The sequence below is a fragment of the Octopus bimaculoides genome, chromosome 10 (assembly GCF_046866305.1).
Source record: "Octopus bimaculoides isolate indiv1 chromosome 10, ASM4686630v1, whole genome shotgun sequence".
In the NCBI taxonomy this organism is placed as follows: Eukaryota; Metazoa; Mollusca; class Cephalopoda; order Octopoda; family Octopodidae; genus Octopus; species Octopus bimaculoides.
Window position 1 is genome coordinate 14975585 of NC_142937.1, and position 27411 is coordinate 15002995.

At 36.8% G+C, this 27411-nt stretch overlaps 1 protein-coding gene and 1 long non-coding RNA gene across 5 annotated transcripts in view; one reads left to right on the forward strand and one right to left on the reverse strand.

The window, feature by feature from the left end:
- LOC106875014 (ferroportin) overlaps window positions 1–27168 on the forward strand; it is a 33040-nt gene extending 5872 nt beyond the window's left edge. The window contains exons 1-9 of one of the 4 annotated variants that reach the window (XM_089358392.1): window positions 3833–3962; window positions 8698–8765; window positions 11126–11285; window positions 13213–13455; window positions 19003–19230; window positions 20773–21060; window positions 22465–22884; window positions 23633–23927; window positions 24659–27168. In XM_089358392.1, coding sequence (XP_089214518.1) covers window positions 3833–3962; window positions 8698–8765; window positions 11126–11285; window positions 13213–13455; window positions 19003–19230; window positions 20773–21060; window positions 22465–22884; window positions 23633–23916 — 1821 coding nt within the window. In that variant the 3' untranslated portion in view covers window positions 23917–23927; window positions 24659–27168. Of the gene's footprint in view, window positions 1–3832; window positions 3963–8697; window positions 8766–11125; window positions 11286–13212; window positions 13456–19002; window positions 19231–20772; window positions 21061–22464; window positions 22885–23632; window positions 24050–24658 lie in introns of those variants that run through there. The other 3 variants (XM_089358393.1, XM_014922962.3, XM_014922963.3) reach the window with 3 other exon arrangements.
- Window positions 3772–4511, reverse strand: LOC128248876 (uncharacterized). Its single transcript, XR_008265008.2, has 2 exons — window positions 4375–4511; window positions 3772–3938 (listed from the first exon to the last, which is right to left on the reverse strand). It is a non-coding gene; the product is annotated as an uncharacterized LOC128248876 (long non-coding RNA).
- Window positions 27169–27411: the final 243 nt, after the last annotated feature.

Below are 27411 nucleotides of genomic sequence, written 5' to 3' on the forward strand. Positions count from 1 at the left end.
GGAGTGGTAATTTAAAAATGCCGATTTTTGCCAATTTTTTTTGCAGATTCGTATTCCCCGTAGCCGAAAAATTTTTTTAGACGGTGGTTTTTTGGGGGAGGGACGGGTGGAAGTCTTGCTTCCGTTACATTCAAACTTCACTATTCAACCGTAACTGTGTGTGTGTGTGAATATATGCATGCAAAGAGATCTAGATATGAACATACATGCATGTATGCATAACAATTTAAATAGTAGCTGCTATAGAAATACATATATGGATGCGTATGCATACAATCATATATTTGTTTAACAGTTGCGGTCTAAATTGTATTTATACAAGCGATTCTAATTTTTGCATTGCGAATTTGAAACCTTCAGAATATGTACGACTTGCCTTGCCATGAACGGTAACTAAGCAAAACTGTATGCATGAGTTCCTTCCCTTGATCTAGTTTCTTTTTTTTTTTTTTATCAATAGATGATGAAGTTCTATTTGAGAACAACGTCATAACGAGTGCATAAGTGAGATAAACTTAACACGTGTGTGTTTACATCCTTGCACGCTTATTCGAAATTATCATTGCTTGAGTGGTGTTGGCAATTCTATCAATAACTTATACGTTTACTTCTTGTTTTCGAAGTCGTGTTTAATAAGAGATCCGTTATTAAAGACAAGTAGTGTTTAGTGTTAGGAGGGGTCATCCGACTGTAAAAGAATAACATATTTGTCCAACTCCACTTTGATTTTCTCCACAAAACCTAACCTCACTTGGGTTTTTCCTAAAAAGCCGCGTCCACCACGAACAAAGAAAATTATATATATATGCACAAAAGTATGTCTATGTCACGCTAGTATGAGACATCGCACTAGCGTGCCCATGTAGCTAAGCCATACCCGAACTATTGGAATTTCATTCCGGATGACCAGTTTCGAAGATTGAAGCAGCAGTTGAACATTCATAATAAACAAGTGGAAAATGAAACCGATGCTGAAATAATACAATGCTGTAGTATATGTGAACAGCTTTTCAAATGCCTTTCAAGGCTCAAAAGTTATTTCAGATCTCATGCTAGGAAAGAGCAGTTTTGTAGATACAAGAAGGTTAAGCTCTGCAAAGAGCAGACAGCCACCACCACCACCACCACACACACACACACACACACACACACATTCAAAAGAAGTTTTAATTAAAACATCTTTTGCACTTTTCTTCTAATGTTACTTGCTTATGTCTCATTCTAAAATAATTCATACCCCACCAGAATATTGATTTCAAATTATGGCACAAGGCCAACAATTTTGGGAAAAGGAATAAGTTGAGTACATCGACCCCTGTGCTCAACTGGTACTTATTTTATTGACGCCCAAAGGATGAAAGGCAATGACTACCTTGGTGGAATTTGAACTAAGAACATGAAGACAAATGAAATGCAGCTAAGCGTTTTGCCTGGCATGCTAACTATTTTGCATTCCTGCCGCTCTTATATGCCCTACCAAAATATTGCCACACTTTATTAGTTGGGTGTGCATCCCACTTTGAGAAACATTGATCTAATCCATGCTACCATGAAAAAAAACAAACATAATGAAAAAACGGAAATGAAATGCGGTTTCAGGAAATGCTGCTACCATATTCAGAAGTGTGAAATAAATTTACTTTTATCATATTAATGATAATATGTTAAACAAATTATGTCACATGTCAACAAGAAGCATTTGTATCAAGGTCACATGCAAGTTTTATGGTCATACCTTTTGTAAGGAAAAGTGTCTTGCTTTTGATAAGATATGCAATATTTGTAACATGAAGAACCATATTCAGTCTCGCTTCCTGTCTTTTAAGGAAACATTTGAGAAAGGGCATGAAGTTGATACTGATGCAGGTAGTGACCAGGAATTGAGCCATGCCTTCAACATGGGGAACAGTGACGTCAACTCACTGACCTCCCTTAAATTAAAAGATACTGAAATACAGATACAAGCATGTCCGTTGCTAAGGGGCTGCACTGTCCCCTCACCATTCAGTATTACATCCTCAGATTTACAGTGATACACTTATTTCAAAACTCCACTTTAGCATTATTACAAATTAGTGCCCCCTGGCATCAAAGTCTGGTGATAGGCCTGGATATAAGTAAAAATTAGTAGCAACATTACCGTTATTCCCAAGGAATAGTTTGATAAAACTAGGGTCTCTCAATCTAGAATCTTGCGATGCTTGCCACAAGCAGTTTGATTGTTTGGGAAACAAACTGTTGGGGAAGTCTGAAACTGTATTTGAGGTAGAAACAAGGAATGATATAGTTTCCTGAAGTGCAAATGACAAAAAAAGTCTCTAATCTTGACTTGGCCAATGTCTCTGAAAGGAATTCCTCAACCATGACAAGAACTTGCTGTGTAATTCAGTGATAGTCTCTACCCAATCTGCTTGTCAGTAGCCAGAATTCCTGAGGACCCTATACTCATGTCGGTTCTTGCTGACTATCCATGCCAAAGAGAGGACATTCAAATCACCTGTTTTTTTTTTTTTCCCTTGACTTCTCTTTCCCTGTCACTTCTGGTGCAGCACCCACTAACCTCTCCTTACAATTGTGGATTGTCACCAACTGTGTCACATTCCCATGGTTTTTGCTGAATGCTATAAAAAGCAAGGACTGATTAGATGTGCTGAGTCCCATTATTATGTCCCCTCACTTCACACATGCCGTCTGACTATAATGAATGATTAAAAGATATAAAAGCTAAAATCAGATTGACAGTAAATAACATTAAATCTGCGTATTATGAATCTCGACTGCTTTCTGTACATATTTATTCCCCTTGTAGTGAAATTAGAGGACATGCACCCTTATCAGACGGGTAGTCATGATGGGTATAATGGGCTTCGTATATTTTACCCCAGTGTAACTTTGATGGCATGCACTGCTCTCTCACTCAATAATAATAATAATAATAATAATAATAATAATAAATTTAATAGGAAATGAGCTTCTGTTGCAATGAAATAAAATTTTTGAGTGGTGAAATATGTCAAAGCTGGTATACAAATATGTATTGTTACTAACAACATATGAAGTTACTTTATGTGGACTTTTCTGAGTCTAGTACCATCACCAGATGGTGAATTGGTGATTTCAGTCACATCTCAGCCTCAGTACAAGTCAAAAGATTAGTTTCTGTGTAGATAAGCAATTAGTATGTTAGAGATAAAGCACTCTTTAACTATGATCTGAATAAATGAACTTCATTGTCATATTATCTAGCTTTGTTTACATTCCAAGTACATGAAAAAAAATTTATATGTATATATATATTTATTTATATATATATATATATATATATATATATATATACATATACCCTCACAAGTAGACAAATGTATGTAAGCGCACGCACACACACACACACACATATATATATATATATATATATATATATATATATATATATATATACACATATGTATATATTATGACACTGCATACATGCTAACACACACACATACATAGACGCATGTTTGTATGTATGTATATACGTATATCTAAATAAATAAAGTACCGCTTGCAAAAGAAAGAAAAAATTCTGAAGTATTTTTCCTTTCAGACAAAAAATGTTTTATACACACACACACATATATATATACATACATACACACACACATACATAGACGCATGTATATATATATATATATATATATATATATGTACCTTGACTTACTACACCTGTCTATACATCAATGCTTAAGGATAAACAAAAATAATAATAACAACAAAAAAAACAAACAATACTTTCTCACGATATCAGTTTTTTGTTTAGTGGTTTAATCACTTAGAAGCATAACATATTATCATGGCTGAAGACAAATCTACTAAAGATGATAAAAGTGATGTATCTACTGCAGCACCGTCATCAGAAAGTCTATCTGAGTCAGTTGCATCCACGGCAAACATCATACCTGTAATTAAAGTACCTTGGCATAGTAAGTCAATAACTTCTCAAAGAAATCTCTGTTAATGCAAGGATTGAAAGAATATGTGCGCGTCTAGATGTATATGTGTGTGTGCGTGTATATATATATATATATATATATATATATATATATATATATTTATATATGATTATTTTTCTTTGACATACATATTTTGGAAACTATCTTTCACTTGGTTTAGTCTTGTTTATATATGTAGCAATGTTTCAAACATACACCCACATATATATATGACATATATATATATATATATATATATATATATATATATATATATAATAATTTTTATAAGCTTAAAGCTTATAAAATATTATTATTACTATTATTTACAGTATTGTTCAGCCCTTGTGGCCAATAAAAAAAATGTATTATTTACAGAATTGTAAAAATCAAACCTGCTTACCAAAAACCATCGCATATATATATATGTATTTTGATTACCATTTTGAAGTTCCCATGGTGAGCATATTCTTCAAAGTGAGTGACTGGTGATAGCTGCATTTTCAAACCACTTTCTATATTGAGTAGTTCTTTCTTCTGATTTGTATATATACATATACATATGTGAGTATGTGCACATGAATCTATATATGTCAGTGTCTACAAGAGTGTCTGTGTCTCTGTGTGTTTGTGTACATATTAAAATTTAGTTTAGTAAATAGACTCACAAAAAACATTGTCTCCAACAATTTACCATTTTGATGCTTAACAATTCCTTTTCAAGGTTCTTTTATCATAACATACTTTTGTTTTTCTATCTACGCCCCACAAGTGATTGTTATTTTAGTGATTCAAGAGAAATTAGTTCAATTAGCTGTTAAAACTTTCAGCACAAGACTACTGTCTTTTTATACACTCAGCAAAGCTTTCAAACAGCAAATGTCAAGGACGGAACTAAATGTCAAATGACATGTTTGTGTATTCCAGTGTAGTTTTACTGTCCATAGCAATCCGGGCTCTGAATATGCTGTTTTCTGTAACCCCCCTCGTCCTTTTCATCTGAGAAAAAATAAATGATATAGATATGTAATGATGAATTTTAGTTCTGAAATAGGTTTGAACATGTATCTATGTATAGTGGAGGCGCGTGGCTTAGTGATTAGGGTGTCAGCATCATGACCATAAGATTGTGGTTTCGATTCCTGGACCCGGCGCCGCATTGTGTTCTAGAGCAAAACACATCATTTCACATTGCTCCAGTCCACTCAGCTGGCAAAAATGAGTAATGCTGCGATAGACTGGTGTCCCGTCCAGCTAGGGAACACATACGCCACAGAAACCGGGAAACCGGGCCCATGAGCCTGGCTAGGCTTTAAAAGGGCGCATTTATATTTATTTATGTATCTATGTAGCTTGCTTCATAAGGCTGGGGTCATTCCAGGTTACTGGTCCCAGAAATGTCACTATGTGTAGAGCTGACCAGGCCCACCAGTACTCTCCATTGCTGGTGGCCCCGTGCCAGCCCCTCTGCATCCTCCAAAGTGTCGTTGAGCCTCTAAAGGTCTTCCCCAATATATCTATATATTGTTATTGGAAACATGTATCTGTATCTATATAGTAAATATGTGTGTGTGTATCTGTGTTGTAAACATTCCAGTCAATTTGGTGTTGTTATTTTCTGTCTCTCCTTTCCATGACTCAGTTTGTTGTGTGACCTCCAGTGACATAATTCTAGAGTTATTTTTACAAGCTGGGAGAAACATTTATAAATTTCCCTCAATGATAATAATAATAATAATAATAATGATGATGATGATGATAAAGGCTTTACTTGTGAAAACAGATACTTAATATCTTTGAGTGAAAGGAAGAGAGTGAGAGGGGAAGGATTGTTTTCTGCTCTTACTGGTTTGTGATAACCGACTTAAAGAGCAATGTATCAAAATTATTTTTTGTCATTTTTTTGTAGTTTTATTTGTATTAATTTATTTCTTTGCTTTATAAAGAAATGAATAGATCAGAAATTTTTTGTGGAAGGTAGGAGTTTGACTACTTGCTTTCACTTCTAACAGTACACTTACATACATACATACACATGTGTACCTATACATATGATATAGTCATTCACTTTTCCTCAACCTCTATCATTTACATGTAGTCTTGATTCTTTATGGTAGACTTGCACTATCTTCAAGTACAGAAACAGAAATGTATCGGGCATTCTCCTCACACACTGCTGAATGATTTCTATCTGCCTCGATACATTTTACATTTTGAAACACAAAAAATCCATAAGCGATATTATCTCTGAATGAAAACCTCAGTAAATTTGCTTTTCATTGTGTATTTACATTAAGTATGATAGATAGATGATTATTTTAATCTAATACTGTGTCTATTGCATACAACAAATACTTATTCAACCAGGCAACAATTTACAATACCAGTGAATGTTTATTCATTGTTTTCTCACATATCCATGGTGATAAATTTCATTTAAGCATGTGGTTTGGTGTGTGTACACACTATGGACATTGCCCAACAAGGCAGAAATACTCATGGTGTTTTCTCTTCTTGTTGCTGGGACAGTTTCTGTCTCCCTCCAATATACATTGTTTTTAAACATAACATGTCTGTAAGAAATGTTATCTCCAGACAGACACCAATTTAAATTTGCCGTTCAACAATCTAGTTATTGCCATCCTTTTCATCATCAACATCATCATCGTTTAACGTCCGCTTTCCATGCTAGCATGGGTTGGACGATTTGACTGAGGACTGGTGAAACCGGATGGCAACACCAGGCTCCAATCTAATTTGGCAGAGTTTCTACAGCTGGATGCCCTTCCTAACGCCAACCACTCAGAGAGTGTAGTGGGTGCTTTTACGTGTCACCCGCACGAAAACGGCCACGCTCGAAATGGTGTCTTTTATGTGCCACCCGCACAAGCCAGTCCAGGGGCACTGGCAACGATCTCCCTCGAAAATCCTACGGGAGCCAGTCAGGCGGTACTGGCAACGGCCATGCTCAAAATGGTGCATCTCATGTCCCACCCGCACAAGGGCCAGTCCAGGGGCACTGGCAACGATCTTACTTGGCTTGCCGGGTCTTCTCACGCACAGCACATTTCCAAAGGTCTCGGTCAGAAGTCATCGCCTCGGTGAGGCCCAATGTATGAAGGTCTTGCCTCACCACCTCAGCCCAGGTCTTCCTGGGCCTACCTCTTCCACGGGTTCCCTCAACTGTTAGGGTGTGGCAATTTTTCACGCAGCTATCCTCATCCATTCTCACCACATGTCCATACCAGCGCAATCGTCTCTCTTGCACACCACAACTGATGCTTCTAATGTTCAGCTTTTCTCTCAAGATACTTACACTCTGACGGGTATTCACATTGACATTACACATCCAACGGAGCATACTGGCTTCATTCCTTGCGAGCTTACGTATGTCCTCAGCAGTTACAGCCCATGTTTCACTACCATGTAGCATGGCTGTTCGTACGCATGCGTCAGCGTCATGCAGTCTGCCTTTTACTCTGAGTGAGAGTCCCTTTGTCACCAGCAGAGGTAAGAGCTCTCTAAACTTTGCCCAGGCTATTCTTATTCTAGCAGCTACACTTTCAGCGCACCCACCCCCACTACTAACTTGGTCGCCCAAAACAGTAATCCATGATTTTGTTGTTTGGTAGGTATGCATGTGAGGCTCAGGGACGTATATTCTGGATGTGGTAGGAGTGTGCTGCACAACCATTGAAAATGGCAAATTCATTATAAATATTAGCCTTGCTTATTAATTTAATCACAAATCTTACTGGAAAACTTTTGTTGTACTCCTGCTTGAAATTTGGTGGCACCGGGTGTAGCAGCACACCCAATATAACAACTGCAATGTGCCACTGGTGAGGCTGCACATGAATGATATAACAACACAATGCAAACACTTAACAGTAACTTTTGTTTCACCACACAAGTAATATTGCGGTTGGTCATGAATTATAAGTTCAACAACAGTTCAACACAACTGAAGGAATAATTCAGTAGTGTTCATAAATATTTGATTACTAAAGCTCTGTACTGAAATTTGTCAAGACAAGAAAATATAACACTAGATTCATATCAGTCAACTATATTGACATATTCAGGCTGAGCAGAAAGTTGTGAAAACAACTATTGTAAACAGCAAGGGAGTGTGTGGAACAAGACAACAGGTTATTACACACTCTGAAAATTAGTGCAAAAACTAGTTTTTATATAAGTGAAAAAACATTCGAGCAAGATCGTTGCCAGTGCCGCTGGACTGGCTCCTGTGCAGGTGGCACGTAAAATACACAATTTTGAATGTGGCCGTTGCCAGTACCACCTGACTGGCCCTTGTTCTGGTGCACGTAAAAGCACCCACTACACTCTTGGAGTGGTTGGCATTAGGAAGGGCATCTAGCTGTAGAAACTCTGCCAAATCAGATTGGAGCCTGGTGCAGCCATCTGGTTCGCCAGTCCTCAGTCAATTCGTCCAACCCATGCTAGCACGGAAAGCGGACGTTAAATGATGATGATGTAAGGAAATGTACTACAGCTTTATATAATAGAATGACCTTTCACGTGATGTCTGGTTACTGCTTGCTCATGTGAACAAGATTGTGCTATGTCATGGCTTAAACTTTGTTATTTGACAACTTGGTTTCAAGTCTTGCTACAATTTAATGATCATTAAAAATAATCATTGAATTATTTATGAAGCTTTTTCAAATTCAGATTTTTAAATTATATTTTTATGCATTTTCAGGAAACTTAAAGAATTGTTTCACAAGTCTATCCTTCCTTGTTTACAGCAGTCATGCTCTTTCCTGTTGGGTAAGTAAAAGACAAGACTAAAGTTTTTATCATCATTGAAATTCTCTAATTAAAAAAAAAAAACAATTGACTTTATGAATTAGCTGGAAATGTTTTAAAAATCATTTCATCATCATCATCATCATCATCATCATCATCATCATAACCATCATCCTCATCCTCCTCCTCCTCCTCCTCCTCATCATCATCATCATCAATTTAGTATCCATATTCTCATGTTTGCCTGGGTTAGATCAGTGGTTCCCAACTGGGGTCAGTATGGCCCTTGGGACTCCATATGGCACTTGTTGGGGCCTACATAAGATTTTGTTGTTAAAATTTATCTGCAATAAATCTTCAATATTTCTACAATTCACAAATTATTTTAACAATTTTTTAATACAATTCCTTCTAATATTTGATTATAAAAATACATGATTTTTTAAACATCAAATGACTTGGAGGGTCCATCTGAGTAAAATAGGAATCAAAAGCATCTAGAAGCAAAAAATGGTTGAGAAATTATAGATTAGATGGAATTCTTTGAGGCAGATTTTCTGCAATGCTCTTCTGGTTGCCAGCCCTCATCTGTTTCCAAGCATGGTGCCTGATGTACAGGAGATCCACTCTTTATGTAATTCCCTAATATCATCATCATCGTTTAACATCCGCTTTCCATGCTAGCATGGGTTGAAAGATATGACTGAGGACTGGTGAAACCAGATGGCTACACCAGGCTCCAATCTGATTTGGCAGAGTTTCTACAGCTGGATGCCTTTCCTAACGCCAACCACTCCGAGAGTGCAGTGGGTGCTTTTGCGTGCTACCGGCACGAAGGCCAGTCAGGCGGTACTGGCAATGGCCATGCTCAAAATGGTGTATTTTATGTGCCACCTGCACAGGAGCCAGTCCAGGGGCACTGGCAACGATCTCGCTCAAATGTCTTTACACGTGCCACCGGCACAAGTGCCAGGAAGGCGACGCTGGGCACAAGTGCCAGGAAGGCGACGCTGGGCACAAGTGCCATCACGATCTCTATATTTGAGGACGTCACTTGTACTTATCTTTTTGTCTTTTCTATCTGAAAAGTCTAAAGTGGGCAAGCTGGCAGAATCATTAGCACACCGGGCAAAATGCTTAGGAGAATTTTGTCTGATTTCACATTCTGAGTATATATATATATATATCATCATCATCATCATCGTTTAACATCCGCTTTCCATGCTAGCATGGGTTGGACAATTTGACTGAGCCATGCTAGCATGGAAAGCAGACGTTAAACGATGATGATGATATATATATATATATATATATATATATATATATATATATATGTATGTATTTATTTATAATCCAATACAAGGAATCAAGCTCCTCTTATAGGAATGGAAACATTCAACTTTCACTGGTATTTATATATATATAACAAAGTAAAATTGGAAGGCACTGCACGTGTGAAAATATATAGGGAAGAGGATTTGAAAATGCAGAGGTCTTTTAAAGATGTTTATTGACTTAACCGGTTTCACTTTTTAAAAAAAAAGAGTTTCAGAAGTAAAGTGCAAAGCTTTGTGTAGCCTTTGTGGTGTCAAAGATTAGTTAACATAGATGTATTAAAATATGGTGATAGAGTCTTTGACAATGATAAGAAAATGTTAAGAGAAGCTTTGTGTTTAAACAGTTTACATAAATGTGTTCAAAATAGGCAGTAAAATAAATTCATAATTGTTTATAAGTTCATCAGAAATCATAATTGTTTATAAGGATTTTAGAAGAACGAACAACCTTTTTTCTTCATCTCCAGTCTTGTAGTATATATATATATGTGTGTGTGTGTGTCGTAAGAAGTACCATTCGAGCGTGATCGTTACCAGCGTCGCCTTACTGGCACAGGAAAAACATTTGAGCGTGGCCGTTGCCAGTACTGCCTGACTGGCCCTCGTACCCATGGCACGTAAAAGCACCCACTACACTCTCGGAGTGGTTGGCATTAGGAAGGGCATCCAGCTGTAGAAACTTTGCCAGATCAGAGTGGAGCCTGGTGCAGTCATCTGGTTCGCTAGTTCTCAGTCAAATTGTCCAAACCATGCTTGCATGGAAAGTGGACGTTAAACGATGATGATGATGATGATGATATATATTACATGTTGGAATTCTAATTATTCTATGTTAGATGTTAATAATTTTGAAACTATAGTTGAAGATGTTTGCCACCCAAATCCATAAGTTGAGTTTACAGATAGTCATGCTAATTAATTTTGATATTTCGATAGTTTATGAAATACTAAAAATAATTTGTGCATTTCAAAATGGTTGTTATGTGTTCCTTTAAAATTATGAAATATATGAGTGGCTGCTAATGTTTCTTTGTTTTTATCCAGGGAGACCGTATGTGGTCGTTTTCTGTTGGACTCTTTCTGATAGAGATTGCTCCTGAAAATCTAAGACTCACTGCTACCTATGGCCTATTGTCAGGGATCATGATCTTTTTCATGGGTGCTATCATTGGCAATTGGGTTGACAAGACTGAACGGTTGAAAAGTAAGTGAAACTATTTCTCTGTTTAAGATAATATATCATTAACCATGCAGCTTTCAATCATAGAGAGAGTTGGTGTTGATATTATGTTTGGAAAAATGAACAAGTTTTCCTTAATTTTTAGCTTTTAACATTTTATTACCCTTCAAAATCAATGAACCCCCATGTAGTCTCTATAACTGTTTTCTTGGTGACAAAGTGAGACTTATTAAGGCACCCTGCCAAAGGTTTTTGCCCATTCTTTTTCAGATTTTCATGTCACATAGGAGTTCCCTTGTTAGAGTCTTGTAAACTTATGGTAACTTAGAATCTGCAGCCAGGAAGGTCATCCACATCTTGAGATATATACTTTTCCAGAGCAATACCACCAATTTATCTTGATTCAGGCTTATAAAATAGGGTATATATCTTATAGTTATTAAGAGGAATGACTAGTAACCATGTGCAGGAAATCCTGATCTCATGGGTAGCTATCGCAACTAATCCAATGACCTGACATCATTAAGCAAGTGACCTTGCTTCCAGGCTGATCCTATCCATCTGCATTTATAGAACCAACTCTTAATACAGCCATATGAGGTGAACGAAAAGAGGGAAAGGTCACATACCTTGTTTTTGAAGGGACAGGTAATGTTGTTTTCTTGGTGACAAAGGAGACTTATTAAGGCACCCTGCCAAAGATTTTTTCCCATTCTTTTTCAGAAGATTTTCATGTCACATAGGAGTTTCCTTTTTAGAGTCATGTAAACTTCTGGTAATTTTTTCATCAGAAGTCCATTATAGGGTGTTTTAGGGATGAGATCCTCAAAGCCCTCCTCTTCTATTTTTGTAGTATTTTGTTACATTGTGTTGTGTCCTTCATCAATTCAATATTGCTTTTTTTCGTTTAGAACAGAGAAGCTGAGAAGTAATGTGGCTAGTGTTGTTGTTGTTGTTGTTGTTGTTGATGATATTGTTTTTGTTGTTTTTGTTTTAACAACTTTTCTTCAATCTAGAATTAAAAACTTGCTCATGAATTTCACTCACTAGGAGGCACCCCTTTGTCAATGATGCTCAGCTTATAACGATTTTAATGAATGTTGTCTAAACCTATATATTAATATTGATTTTTCACTTGAAAATGAATTATATAATTCACAGCCAGTTTTATATTTCCTCTCCCTCTGTGATAACCAATCATTCATCCTACTAACTTCACTCTCAGTAGAGAACTATGGCTGAATGTCCATTTATAAATCAGCAGAACGTATGCAAGATGTTGTTAATATTGTTTGCATTGCTGATTAAAGAAGAATCAGAGATTATAATTGTGCTTTTATGGCTCTCTCTCAATGCTTATTCAGCTTGAATGCTATTTGATATCTTTGTCTTTGCATTCACTCTCAATAACAATTACTCTTGTACTTGTTTCAGTCATTTGACTGTGGCCATGCTGGAGCACCACCTATAGTCAAACAAATCGACCCCTGAACTTATTCTTTGTAAGCTTAGTACCTATTCTATTGGTCTCTTTTGCCGAACCGCTAGAGTACGGGGACGTAAACACACCAACATCAGTCGTCAAGCGATGTTGGGGGGACAAACACAGACACACAAACATATATACACACACACATATACGACGGGCTTCTTTCAGTTTCCGTCTACCAAATCCACTCACAAGGCTTTGGTCGGCCCGAGACTATAGTAGAAGACACTTGCCCAAGGTGCCACGCAGTGGGACTGAACCTGGAACCATTTAGTTCATAAGCAAACATAAGTATAGACTGAGAGTATTTTGTCATACCATCATCATGGCAGAGCATGTTTTGTTGAATTCCATGCATTTACTGATACTAAAATGAAAATTTACACTCAGACACATATATACATGTATACACATTTATATCTATGTATATTCTATTTCTTTTTTTTTTTTTATATTTTACAGCTGTCAAAATATCATTATTCATCCAGAACTCAAGTGTAATAGCATGTGCAATCATTGTAGCAGTCTATTTAACTTGGAAAACCGAAATTGTTGATACTTGGAATGGATTTGGAGACATTCTCTCCAAAATTGCAATAATTGGTTTAGCTGTTATTGCTAATCTTGCTTCCTTGGCAGGCAAGATTTCTGTACGCAATGACTGGATTGTTGAAATAAGTGAAAGAGACCCAACTAAACTTGCTTGTGAGTATTTCATCTCAGTGAAAATTAAACTTCTAAACTTCTTTTTAAAATATCATTAAGTATTGTAATTTTAAAATATGAAAATAAATCTTTACTAAAAAAAATATTTTTTCTTAAAATGTTTTAATAATATCATGGTTGCTATACAATCGATTGAAAATAGTAAAGGCTTCGGTTTGAATGTAGTTCTAAATTTTGTAAGAAATTTTCAGCTGACATAGATATGGTCGTGTGATTAAGAAGAGCTTGCTTTCCAACCATATTATCACGAGTTCAGTCCTATTGTGCAGCATCTCAGCCGAGTGTTTTCTACTATAGCCTCAGGCTGACCAAAGTCTTGTGAGTAGATTTAGTAGATGGAAACTGAAAGAAGCCCATCGCATACACACACATACACACACACACTAATGTATATGCTTTGTGTATTTTGCAGTAGGTGCAATGGTGTAGTGGAGTATATTTATGTACATATCATGTTGAACCATTAAGCCCTACACATTTTTTTCTCTCTGTTTTTTTCCCGCTTAATCCTTTTTGTTGTAGAGCATAGACTTGAAACGTAAAAGGCTTTTCCATTCATCCTGAGTGTTAAAGTAATACACTTGCTTGTTGTTTATATATATATGTATGTTTGTGTCGTCGTCGTCGTTTAACGTCCGCTTTCCATGCTAGCATGGGTTGGACGATTTGACTGAGGACTGGTGAAACCAGATGGCTACACCAGGCTCCAATCTGATTTGGCAGAGTTTCTACAGCTGGATGCCCTTCCTAACGCCAACCACTCAGAGAGTGTAGTGGGTGCTTTTACGTGTCACCCGCACGAAGGCCAGTCAGGCGGTACTGGCAACGGCCACGCTCAAAATGGTGCATTTCATGTGCCACCCGCACAAAAAAAAAAAGAAAAAAAAAAGTGTGTGTGTGTATGTGTGTGTCTGTGTTTGTCCCCCCGCATCTCTACTTGCCAACTGGTGCTGGTGTGTTTATGTCCTCATAACTTAGCAGTTCAGCAAAAGACACCAATAAAATAAGTACCAGACTGAAAAAGAAAAATAATATTAATAAGTACTGGTGTTGATTCATTCAACTAAAAATTCTTCATGGTGGTGCCACAACATGGCTGCATTCTAATAGCTGAAACAAATAAAAAATTAACGAATACAATTTTCAAAATTCATTATCTATTTACTTCAGAAATTCTCTGCTAATGAACCGGATATTGATTGAATTATTTTGTATATTTTGAAACACATTTCATCATTCTTTGAACGATTAATTTTTATAACGTCTTTAATTTTATGTAAAAGACCTCATCACTCATACTTTGTGTTACTGGCATTCTGCTCCATCAAAGTATTCTTTTATTCTATTATTCTTTTCCATCATTTGACTGCAGCCATGATGAAGCACTGCCTTGAAGGGTTTTAGTTGAACAAATTGATCCCTCGACTTATTTTTTTTTTAAGACTAGTATTTATTCTATCAGTCTTTTTTGCCAAACTACTAAGTCATGGGGGTGTAAAACATCAACACTGGTTGTCAAGCAATGATGGGGAGACAAACACTGGCACAAAGACACATACACATAGATATATACACACACACACACATATATATACATGCGTATATATATATATATATATATATATATATATATATATACATGTGTATATATATATATATATATATATATATATATATATATATATATATATATATATATATACATACATACATACATGTGTATATATATACATGATGGGCTTCTTCCAGTTTCCAACTTCCAAATCCACTCACAAGGCTTAGGTCTGCCCAAGGCTATAGTAGAAGATACTTGCCCAAGGTGCCATGAGACTGAACCTGGAACCATGTGGTTGAGAAGCTAGCCTCTTACCACGCAGCTGCACATGTGTCTATCCCAATGATCTTTTTTTTTTATGTCATGCAAAAGACTACTAAAATTAACTGCCAAAAATGGAATAAAGAAACACAAGTAATTATATGAAACATTAATGATTAAAATGTGAAAATTTATAATTAAGAACCACGAGAAAATACTTAAAAGAAAACAAAAAAAAAATGGAATAAATTTCAAACAGTGAAGAAGAATTTGAGAAATTATCTGGAAATAAGCTAAGTCTGCTGTCAATGCAACTGCAAAACAAAAATGTGTGGGGGAGGAGTATATTTGATTGCTTTTTACATGGCAGCAGCACTAGTGCTTTACATGTGACAACTGTACAGGTGTTTTATACATGGCACCAGCACAGATGCTTTTCATGTGGCATTGGCTCAGGTGCCTTTTACATGACACCAGCATGGCTGCTTTTTATGTAGTACAGAGTTAATCAGATGAGAGAAAATGTTCCAGTTAATAGATTGCCAGTCTATCATCATCATCATCATCATCGTTTAACGTCCGCTTTCCATGCTAGCATGGGTTGGACGATTTGACTGAGGACTGGTGAAACCGGATGGCAACACCAGGCTCCAGTCTGATTTGGCAGAGTTTCTACAGCTGGATGCCCTTCCTAACGCCAACCACTCAGAGAGTGTAGTGGGTGCTTTTACGTGTCACCCGCACGAAAACGGCCACGCTCGAAATGGTGTCTTTTATGTGCCACCCGCACAAGCCAGTCCAGGGGCACTGGCAACGATCTCGCTCGAAAATCCTACAGGAGCCAGTCAGGCGGTACTGGCAACGGCCACGCTCAAAATGGTGCATCTCATGTGCCAACCGCACAAGAACCAGTCCAGGGGCACTGGCAACGATCTTACTTGGCTTGCCGGGTCTTCTCACGCACAGCCCATTTCCAAAGGTCTCGGTCCGTAGTCATCGCCTCGGTGAGGCCCAATGTACGAAGGTCTTGCCTCACCACCTCAGCCCAGGTCTTCCTGGGCCTACCTCTTCCACGGGTTCCCTCAACTGTTAGGGTGTGGCACTTTTTCACGCAGCTATCCTCCTCCATTCTCACCACATGTCCATACCAGCGCAATCGTCTCTCTTGCACGCCACAACTGATGCTTCTAATGTTCAGCTTTTCTCTCAAGATACTTACACTCTGACGGGTATTCACATTGACATTACACATCCAACGGAGCATACTGGCTTCATTCCTTGCGAGCTTACGTATGTCCTCAGCAGTTACAGCCCATGTTTCACTGCCATGTAGCATGGTTGTTCGTACGCATGCGTCATACAGTCTGCCTTTTACTCTGAGTGAGAGTCCCTTTGTCGCCAGCAGGGGTAAGAGCTCTCTAAACTTTGCCCAGGCTATTCTTATTCTAGCAGCTACACTTTCAGCGCACCCACCCCCACTACTAACTTGGTCGCCCAGATAGCGGAAGCTATCGAATACCTCTAGTTTTTCACCCTGGAATGAGATAGAAGTTGTTTCCTGTTTGTTTGCAGTCTTTATTGCACCTGAACATCTGCCACAAACAAAAACTAACTTGCTAGTTAACCTGCCTTTGATGTTGCTGCACCTCTTATGTGTCCATAGCTTGCACCGGGTACATCTTATAGAGTTACTACCTACTCCTTTTCTACATACTGAGCAGGGCCATCTACCTGAAGGGGTTTGTGTTTTATCTACCTTCCTACTTATTAGGATTTTGGTTTTAGCTAGGTTGACTCTAAGGCCCTTCAATTCTAGACCTTGCTTCCACACCTGAAACTTCTCCTCTAGTTCTGATAGTGACTCCGCAATTAGGGCAAGGTCATCAGCATAGAGGAGCTCCCAGGGGCAACCTGTCTTGAACTCCTCTGTGATTGCCTGGAGGACTATGGTAAATAATAGGGGGCTGAGGACGGACCCTTGGTGGACCCCTACCTCTACCCGGAATTCATTGCTGTACTCATTTCCAACCCTCACCTTACTGGCAGCATCTCTCTACATGGCTCGCACAGCTCTCACTAACCATTCTTCTATCCCAAGTTTCCTCATTGACCACCAGATAAGGGATCGGGGGACCCTGTCAAAGGCTTTCTCCATGTCAACGAAAGCCAGGTACAGAGGTTTATCCTTAGCTAGGTATTTCTCTTGCAACTGTCTCACTAGAAATAAGGCATCAGTAGTGCTTTTACCTGGCACGAACCCAAACTGCATCTCATCTAAATTGATTCGCTCCCTAATTAGTTGGGCTATGACCCTCTCTGTAACTTTCATAACCTGATCTAACAGCTTGATGCCTCTGTAATTATTTGTATCTAAAGCGTCCCCTTTACCTTTGTAGCAGTTGACTATGATGCTGCTACACCAGTCATAGGGTATGACTCCTTCGTGTATCACCTGGTTCGTAATACAGGTGACTAGGCTATAAACTATATGATACCTGTTCTTTGACAAGGCAAGCCAGAGCAATGGAGACATAAATACCTTGCCCAAAAAGACACATACCATTTAAACACAATAGATGTACGGTGCTAGTATCACTGGCTTTTACTTTCCATGTTGCTTAGTTTCATCTAGATCAGTGGTTCACAACCATTTTTTTTTTACCTGTGGATCCCTTTGATTCCTATTTTTCTTGGATGGACTCTCTTAGTCATTTGATGTTTAAAAAGATCATATTTCATTTTTATAATTAAATATTATTAGCAATTGTATAAAAAAATATTTTGGGTGTTGTAGAAGTATAACCGATTTATTGCACATATTTTAACAACAAAATCTTATATGGATCACAAAGTCATATGGACTCTGGTCAAGAACCACTGATCTAGATGGCCTGATCACTGATCTAGATGGACTGATCTCTGATCTAGCATGTCTGATCACTGATCTAGATGGACTGATTTCTGATTTAGACAGTCTGATCACTGATCTAGACGGACTGATCACTGATCTAGATGGACTGATCACTGATCTAGATGGACTGATTACTGATCTAGATGAACTGATCTCTGATCACTGATCTAGATCTACTGATCACTGATCTAGATGGACTGATCTCTGATCTAGACAGTCTGATCACTGATCTAGACAGTCTGATCACTGATCTAGACAGACTGATCACTGATCTAGATGAACTGATCACTGATCTAGATGGACTGATCACTGCTCTCGATGGACTGATCTCTGATCTAGATGGATTAGTCACTGATCTAGATGTACCAATCACTTGAGGGTAAAATGTATTTTAGCCGCACAATCCACAGTGCCTTTGGCAGCATATGAACTCCTGATTCTTTGGTTAGTAGGCGCAAGTATTTTAATTGTCTGGCTAGCAGCGACACTCTCGTTAAAGCATAAATTTGTCAAATATAAATCTACAATTAATGATTCAAGATATGATTAATTGTTTTCTTTCATGTTATATCTTATTTTCTGAAATTATGGCAAAACATCAAACATGTATCTTTTACTTCTTTTCTAGAAGAGAAGAAAGAGAGAGAAAATAAAAATAAAACATTAACCTCTTTATTCATTTACGTTTTATTTTAATGTAAGACTATATTGATTTGATTAATTTTTATTAGTTCTTAATTTCTTAACAGTGTTTTAATTGATTTTTGATCTTTATCATCCCATTAATTTATTTATTTAGACATGACTGCTGCCCTACGCCGTATTGATCTTGCAGTTAAACTCCTGTCACCTGTTCTTGCTGGTCAGTTAATGACTTACATTTCTATTGTGGCTGGTTCCCTGTTTATTGCTGTTTGGAATTTTATCTCAGTATTTATAGAGTATTTTTTGCTACACAAAGTCTTCCAAGCAGTTCCAACTCTGGCTACAAAGAAAAAAAGCATAACTGCCGGAGCAGAACAACAAGGTAATAATATATTAACTAAAAACTGTTGTATTCTCCTCCTCTACCACCACTAAATGTATGTGTGTGTGTGTTATTTCTTTACTACTCACAAGGGGCTACACACAGAGGGAACAAACAAGGACAGACAAACAGATTAAGTTGATTGATTATACCGACCCAGTGCGTAACTGGTACTTATTTAATCAACCCCGAAAGGATGAAAGGCAAAGTTGACCTCGGCGGAATTTGAACTCAGAACGTAGCGGCAGACGAAATACCACTAAACATTTCGCCCGGTGTGCTAACGTTTCTGCCAGCTCACCGCCTTATGTGTGTGTGTGTGTGTGTGTGTGTGTGTGTGTGTGTGTGTGTACTGACCAACATACTCTCATGGAATGTAATGAAATTAGGTTTATTTTTCAACATGGTCCCTCTTGTGGCTCATAGACGTTTTCCATTAGTGTTGCAGTGCTTAAATCCTTTTGGTGAAGGAGCTTTCATCAACAGTAGATACAACATCACCATCACTGTAATACTGCTTCCCAGCCAAGTGTTTTTTCGTGTTGGGGAACAGATGGTAGTCAGATGAGGTCAAATCAAGAGAACTGGGAGGATTATCAACCAGTTCAGAATCACAGTCATGTACAGCAATCATTGAAACCAAGGACTTGTTTGCTTGAGCATTGTCCTGATGAAACAAGACTCCCTTTCATCAGTTTTCCGGGGTGTTTTGTCTTGATAGCCTTTCATAACTGCCTCAGCAATTTGGCATAGAATTCTCTATTGATGGTTGGTTATTTTGAAGCTATCAATTAACACAATGCCTTTCACATCTCAAAAAGTTGAGGCCATCACCTTCCCTGCAGATGAAATGATCTTGGCCTTCTCTGAAGCAGGCAAGAAGAGGTGTTTCCACTTCATGGATTGTCTCTGGCTCAAAGTGACGAAGCCAACACTCATTCTGGGTTAGGAAACGTTTGAGGAAACCAGCTGGATTTCCTTTGATGTGATCAGCTTCTTGCACTGTTTATCAGCTATCAGACGTGGCACTTTCTGAGCAGAAGCTTTCATCACACCAAGTTGATTGTGTAGAATATTGTCAACTCTCTCACAATGTATGCTAGTAGCATTGGCTGTGTGATTTATAGTCAACTCTCCATCATCCATCACCATGTGGTGGAACACAACCAATGTTTTCCTTGGTGGTGGCAGTTGCAGGACATCCAGACCCTGGGTCACATTCAAGACGCTCCCTTTCTCTCCTAAATTCAGCTGCCCACTTTTGCACTGTTGATAAAACTGAAGCATCATCCCCTAATCTTGCAACCATGTCAGCATAAATGTCTAAAAAGGGGACTAAACCCATGTAATAACACAACAAATGCCAAATTTTGTTGATTTTCAAGAGAAGTCACTCGTAGTTACTTCCATGAACTTTTATCCTATTATTTTGAAATTTACTGTTTTGCTGTCTGAAGAATAGCTGAAAATCATCTTTTGTTAACATGTCTTTTTTTATTTCTTTTTCTGCTGAAAATGATGATCAAAACAAAAATAAATCAGAATCAAATAATGTGGAGGGAACCTCAAATTCTATCGAAGAATCCACTGAAAGTCCACAGTTAGAAGCCATGAAAGTGAGCTCAGATGATACTCCACCAAAACCTGATGAAAGCTCCCCAAAAGCTTGTAGCAGATTAGCCAAACATCCTCTTTGCATGTCTTTTTTCTCTGGAATATTTACCCTTTACAATGGCTGGAGTGTATATCTAAAATATGATGTGGCCCCTGCTGGATTTGGACTTGCTCTCTTATATATGACAGCCCTTGGTTTTGACAATATTACTGTTGGTAAGAATCTTTACTTAAAAACTTGATGTTTATTTATTCCTTACACTGACATATAGCCACATACATTTATAAATCGCAAATGTTTATAACTGCATATATTTATAAGCAGGGCTGATTAAATTTTTTTAATGAACCTCAGAATAAAGCAAAATTAATCCATTAGTTTTTGAAATCAGGATGTAGAAGTGTGAAAGCAAACATTGTTCCGATGCTGTTTCTACTATTTCATTATCTGGAATTTAAAATTATCTGAATAAATTTTTTTAAATGCTAAAATTATTTTAAAACATCTCAATTAAAACAATACAAATTTTCCAGTTTTAGTTTTAACCCAAACCTGAAAATGTTTAAACATTGTTTTTGTTTAGGCACAAGACCAGTTTCTTACTAAATGCAGAATAGTTGAATCAACCACAGTATATTACTGGTATGTAGATTAATTACTGGAGAGATAAAAGACATAATCAAGACTGACAGTATTTTTAAATCATCATCTTCATCAGAATCATTTTACACTACTTTTCCACACTTGTGTGAGGTGGACGGTTCTTCCGAGGCCATGTTTTCCAGCCAAATGCTCTTGTTGCACAGCTTTTTGGTCATCTCTTATGACATGCAGAAAAGGTGGTATACCTGTTCTAAAACTTGGATGTACAATCTTATTTTTAACTCTCAATGTAGAATGACAAAACCAGCAATTTCAGGAGAGGGAGTTAGTTGATTACGTTGACCCCAGGCAAAGTCAACCTAGGCAGAATTTGAGCTTAGAACATAAAGACTGACAAAATGCCACTAAGCATTTTGGCTGGCATACTAACAGTTCTGCCAGCTCTCCATCTTAAAACTAAATATTATATCACATTCATTTATTCATAACCTACACTGTGTTGACTGTCTAGTAATTATCATCTGGCTGTCAACATAGTACTGTCATGTAAATGAAAAGTACCAGTCATAGATGCTGTTTACATTTTAACAAATAGCTCTCCATTAATATCTTTGTAGTTTTGGAGGGAAGGAGAGGTGTAAAAATCTTGATAAATTATTGACTGACAATCAAACTGGTCAATTCCAACTTGCTGGTGTGTTTATGTCCCCCGTAACTTAGCGGTTCGGCAAAAGAGACCGATAGAATAAGTACTAGGCTTACAAAGAATAAGTCTTGGGGTCAATTTGCTCGACTAAAGGCGGTGCTCCAGCATGGCCACAGTCAAATGACTGAAACAAGTAAAAGAGTAAAAAGAGTATAGCGTGTGTGTGTTTATTTGGCAAAAAAAAAAAAAATTTCTGTCCCAAAATACAACATCCGTTTCAATGCACAATTTCATATCAAAAATCTTTCAAAACGAATTAATATAGTTTTTTTTCATTAAATTGTTTCTTTATTTCTATAATTCATTTCAGGTTTTGCCTATTCACAAGGTATAACAGAATCAATTCTTGGAATCCTTATGGCTTGTGGAGCTCTAATTGGGATTATGTCAACATTTGTTTACCCAAGAATCAGAAATAGAATTGGTTTGTCAAGAACTGGTCTCATAAGTTTTTCACTGGAAATTTTTTGCTTGACATTTTGTTTAATGTCAATTATTGCTCCGGGAAACCCTTATAAATTTATCAAATACCCTCATTTAATAGAAAAAACTGCTGCTTCACAAAATAATGCTTCGATGGCCATCTATAACATCACCAGCACTACCAGCAGTGAATTTTCAGCTCATTCGAATATAACATCAACAACTGTTGCACCTGAAAATGTTAAAAAACTGTCATCATATATTTCCATTGGCTTATTAATGGGTGGAATCATCACTGCTCGATTTGGTAAGTTGATTACGTTGTCTTTGTCATAGATTTTCATTTAGATTCATACTAGTGATGAATCTAAATATCTATTGATTATATAGGCACAAATGTGGCTATGTGGTAAGAAGCCTCATTCCCAACTTCATGGTTCCAAGTTCTATCCTTCTGTGTGGCACCTTGGGCAAGTGTCTTGGACTGACCAAAGCCTTCTGAGTGGATTTGGTACAAGGAAACTGAAAGAAACCTGCCGTATATGTGTGTATGTGACACACACATACACACCATGTATATATTCCTGAATATGAATATTCAGGAATATGTTTAGTGTCATGTCATCCATCTTTACTTTCAAAATTAAAATTCTGCTGAGACCAACTTTGTCTTTCATCCTTTTGGGGTCAATAAAATAAGTAGCATTTGATTACTGGGGTCAATGTAATTGACTTTTCCCTCCCTGCAAATAGTTGGTCTTGAGCTAGAATTTGAAATTAATATTTGTGTTTTTTTATAAGGTGGCAAGCTGGCTGAATCATTAACATGCTAGGCAAAAACACTTACTAGCATTTTGTCTGTCTTTACATTCTGAGTTCAAATCCCATCGAGGTCAGCTTTGCCTTTTTTCCTTTCAGGGTTAATAAAATAAGTATCAGTTGAACATTGGGGTTGATGTAATCAGCCAACCCCCTCCCCAGAAATTTCCGGCCTTGTGCCAAAATTTGAAACCAATATTTCTGTTTTTTTATATTTATTATCTTTATCTTTCCAGGTTTATGGTCTGCAGATTTGACAGTAACTCAGCTTTTTATGGAAAATGTAGAAGAATCTGAACGTGGAGTTGTGAATGGTGTTCAAAATTCTTTGAATATGCTTATGGAGATATTAAAATTTTTATTAGTTATTTTTATATCAGAAACATCTGACTTCTACATTCTAATCATTATCTCTTATATGTTCATTTGCTTTGGTGGTATAAGTTTTGCAAGATACTCTTTGCGTGCCCGTGGACATTTATTTCATTTTGAAAAAGTATGTGCATGCTCTAAACAGTAATAGCAGCAAAAGTGGTTTATTATTAATATTACTATCATTATTATTATTATCATCATTATTAAGGTGGCTGCTGAGGTCGACTTTGCCTTTCATCCTTTTAGGGTTGATAAAATAAATACCAGTTGATCACTGGGGTTGATGAAATTGGCTTACTCCTTCCCACCAAACTCCTGGCCTTGTTCCAAAATTTGAAACTATTATTATTATTATTATTATTATTATTATTATTATTATTATTATTATTATTGTTATTATTAAGGCGGTGAACTGGCAGAATCGTTAGCTTACTAGGCAAAATGCTTTGAGATATTTCATGTCTATATGTTCTGAGTTCAAATTCCACCAAGGTTGACTTTGCCTTTCATCCTTTTGAGGTTGATAAAATAAATGCTAGTTGAACACTGGGGGTCAATGTAGTCAACTTATCCCCTCCCTGCTGAAATTTCAAGCCATGTGCCTACAGTAGAAAGGATTCTTATTAATACTTTTTGCCAATTATTCAGGTGGGAAGTGAACTTTATCTTGTTAGGTGAGTTCATCATCATCATCATTTAACATCAGCTTTCCATGGGTTGGACGATTTGACTGGAGACTGGCGAATCAGATGGCTACACCAGGCTCCAATCTGATCTGGCAGAGCTTCTACAGCTGGATGCCCTTCTTAACGCCAACCACTCCGAGAGTGTAGTGGGTGCTTTTTACGTGCCAAAAAAAAAGAAAAGCACCCACTACACTCTCGGAGTGGTTGGCATTAGGAAGGGCATCCAATCTCATATTATTTAATATTGATATCTCATCTGCATGTTTTTGTTTCAAACTTTGATTAAAATTGTAGCCATAATCACTGTTTTGGAGAAATTAGCATCAAAGAAATATTGCACAATGATTTATTAGTAGTTGTGTAATATTTATGAGACATAAACTGGTGCATTGCAGGGACTAAAACAGATTGTGGTGAATATAAGGTAAACTTTAAGTATTATTTTAATGGAAGAACTTAGCAGAGATAAAACGATAAGTAATTATTTCTACAATTTGTACAACGTTTTATATCCTTGTATGTTGGATATATAATATAATGAAGCAGGAGGGAAAGAAAGTGTTTACATGATGCAATACGATTACTATTACATGAGACTCAATGCTTTATATCAATGGCTCACAGTGAACTACTAGTTAACCCAAACTGCCAATTGTTCACAGTTTTTAATTTATAACAATGAGTCAATCCACCTTTAGTCACTTGAGCAGGAAATTGGAATCCTTCCACAACACAAAGCCTGAAATTTGGGTGGGAGGGAGCTAGTCAGTTACATTGACCCAAGTGCTTTAAACTGGTACTTATTTTATCACCCACCACCACCACCACCACTGTCAAAAAAAAAAATGAGAGTAAGTCAGCCCCAGCAGGATTTCAACTCGGAACTTAAAGATACAAAGGAAATGCTCTTAAACGTTTTATGTTTTTCCAGTGTGCTAACAAATCTGCCAGCTTACCACTCTGATAAAGTTATAAATAATAGCACATACATATTGGGCTAACCCCTACCTGCCAACTATTTTCCATGCAAGTGTTTTCTTAAATCAATTTTCTACATGTTATTTAATGTGGCAAACTGGCAGATTCGTTACCATGCCAAGCAAAATGCTTAGTGGCATTTTGTCTATCTTTAAGTTCTATGTTCAAATTCCACTGGGATCGACTTTGCCTTTCATCCTTCCAGGATCAATAAATAAGTACCAGTTGAGCAATGGGGTCAATGTAATCAACTTATCCCCTCCCCTAAAATTGCTGGCCTTGTGCCAAAATTTGAAACCAATATTCTACATGCTACTATTTATAGCTCTATCCATCATTAAAATGATTTATTTCATATTTCAAAGTTTTTTTTAAAAAATATTTTTTTTTTTAATAAAATAATGGCTATATGTATCAACGCCATATAAATGTAAATAAGTTGATAAATAGAGTGATAATAGTTTGTAAATAGATTGACAAAATTTTTTGTAAAAGATGGGAAATACTAAAATATGTGTAGTGGTCTTCTCACTCTCTTTCCTCAGTTCAAAACTTCCCAAACTCAACTTTGGCAGTTATGACTCTGGGTTCAATAATGTCATATAATCATTTGATTCTCTCATTCATATTCATTACAGACAAATTGTAGTCATGTTCAAGTTTAAGGAATCATTGTTTAACATACTTGTTTTCTTATATCATCTATCCATCCATCAGAAACCACAGTGCCTTGGTGCAGGGATTCAATTCTCTGCAAACTTAACCCTAATTTTTGTTCAATGTTCTCTTGAAATTATTTGACTTAATGTCCTAATACATCAGGAAAAAATACTGCAATTCATAATTCTTTAGTTTCCGATCCTTATAATAATTGTGTTGTATAATGTCATAACACTATATTTTTTAGGAAGGTTTTACCAAAAGAATCTTTTTTGATATGTAGCCAGTACTTATTTTATGTATACAACAGAGAACAAGTACAAAATAGATGCTAACAGCACCTAAACCCTTGACTTTTTCTAGATGAATATGGTATTTTCTGACACACAAGTTAATGTAGTATACAGTGTAAACATGTGTAAGCATTCAAATACCTTTCCAAAATCCTGCTGCATTTCACATGGAATTTTTGGTCCCCCAAAGTCATCTTGGTGTAGAAGTCAAACTTATATTCTTTGGCTGTAAATTTTGGTTTGCAGAATTTGACTTGTTTGCCAGAAAATTTGGTAAATACTTCAATGCATTTAGACAGGAACTTTACCCTTTTATGTTACTATCAGTATAATTTTTTACCTCTTGACAAATTCCATCCAAAATATCACTTAATCAAAACAAAATGCCTTAATCCTCATCAACAATCATTAGTCAACTGATTCATATATAACATCACTGCATTTATCTAGTTTTCATTACTATTCATTACTTTGAATGGTTTTCTGTTGTAAAATTATAATTCCTAGTTTCAGTTTCTAAAATCATCATCATCATCATCATCGTCATTTAACGTCTGCTTTCCATGCTAGCATGGGTTGGACGATTTGACTGAGGACTGGTGAAACCAGATGGCTACACCAGGCTCCAATCTGATTTGGCAGAGATGAAACTAAATTAACTCAGTGACAAACTAGTTTCTTCTTGTTTTTATATTTTGGTTTTTAAATTCTAATTGTAAATTAATTTCTATGTTTTCCATAGTTTTTGAATTAAATTAATATATTTTTCGTACTTCTCCATTCTGTGTTTTTGTTGTTTCTTGTTATGAATATAAAATAAAAAGTTATTGAGAAGGTTTAAAGGTTAATGCTTGTCTTTACAGAAACAGAACCTTTTGGCCTAAAATGCTCACTTTCTGTGTATAAAATTGTAAACATGTTGGTTTATTATGTCATCATCATCATCATCATCACTATGTCACCACCATCATATCACCACAATTACCACCACCACCACTGCCACCGCCGCCGTCATCATCACCA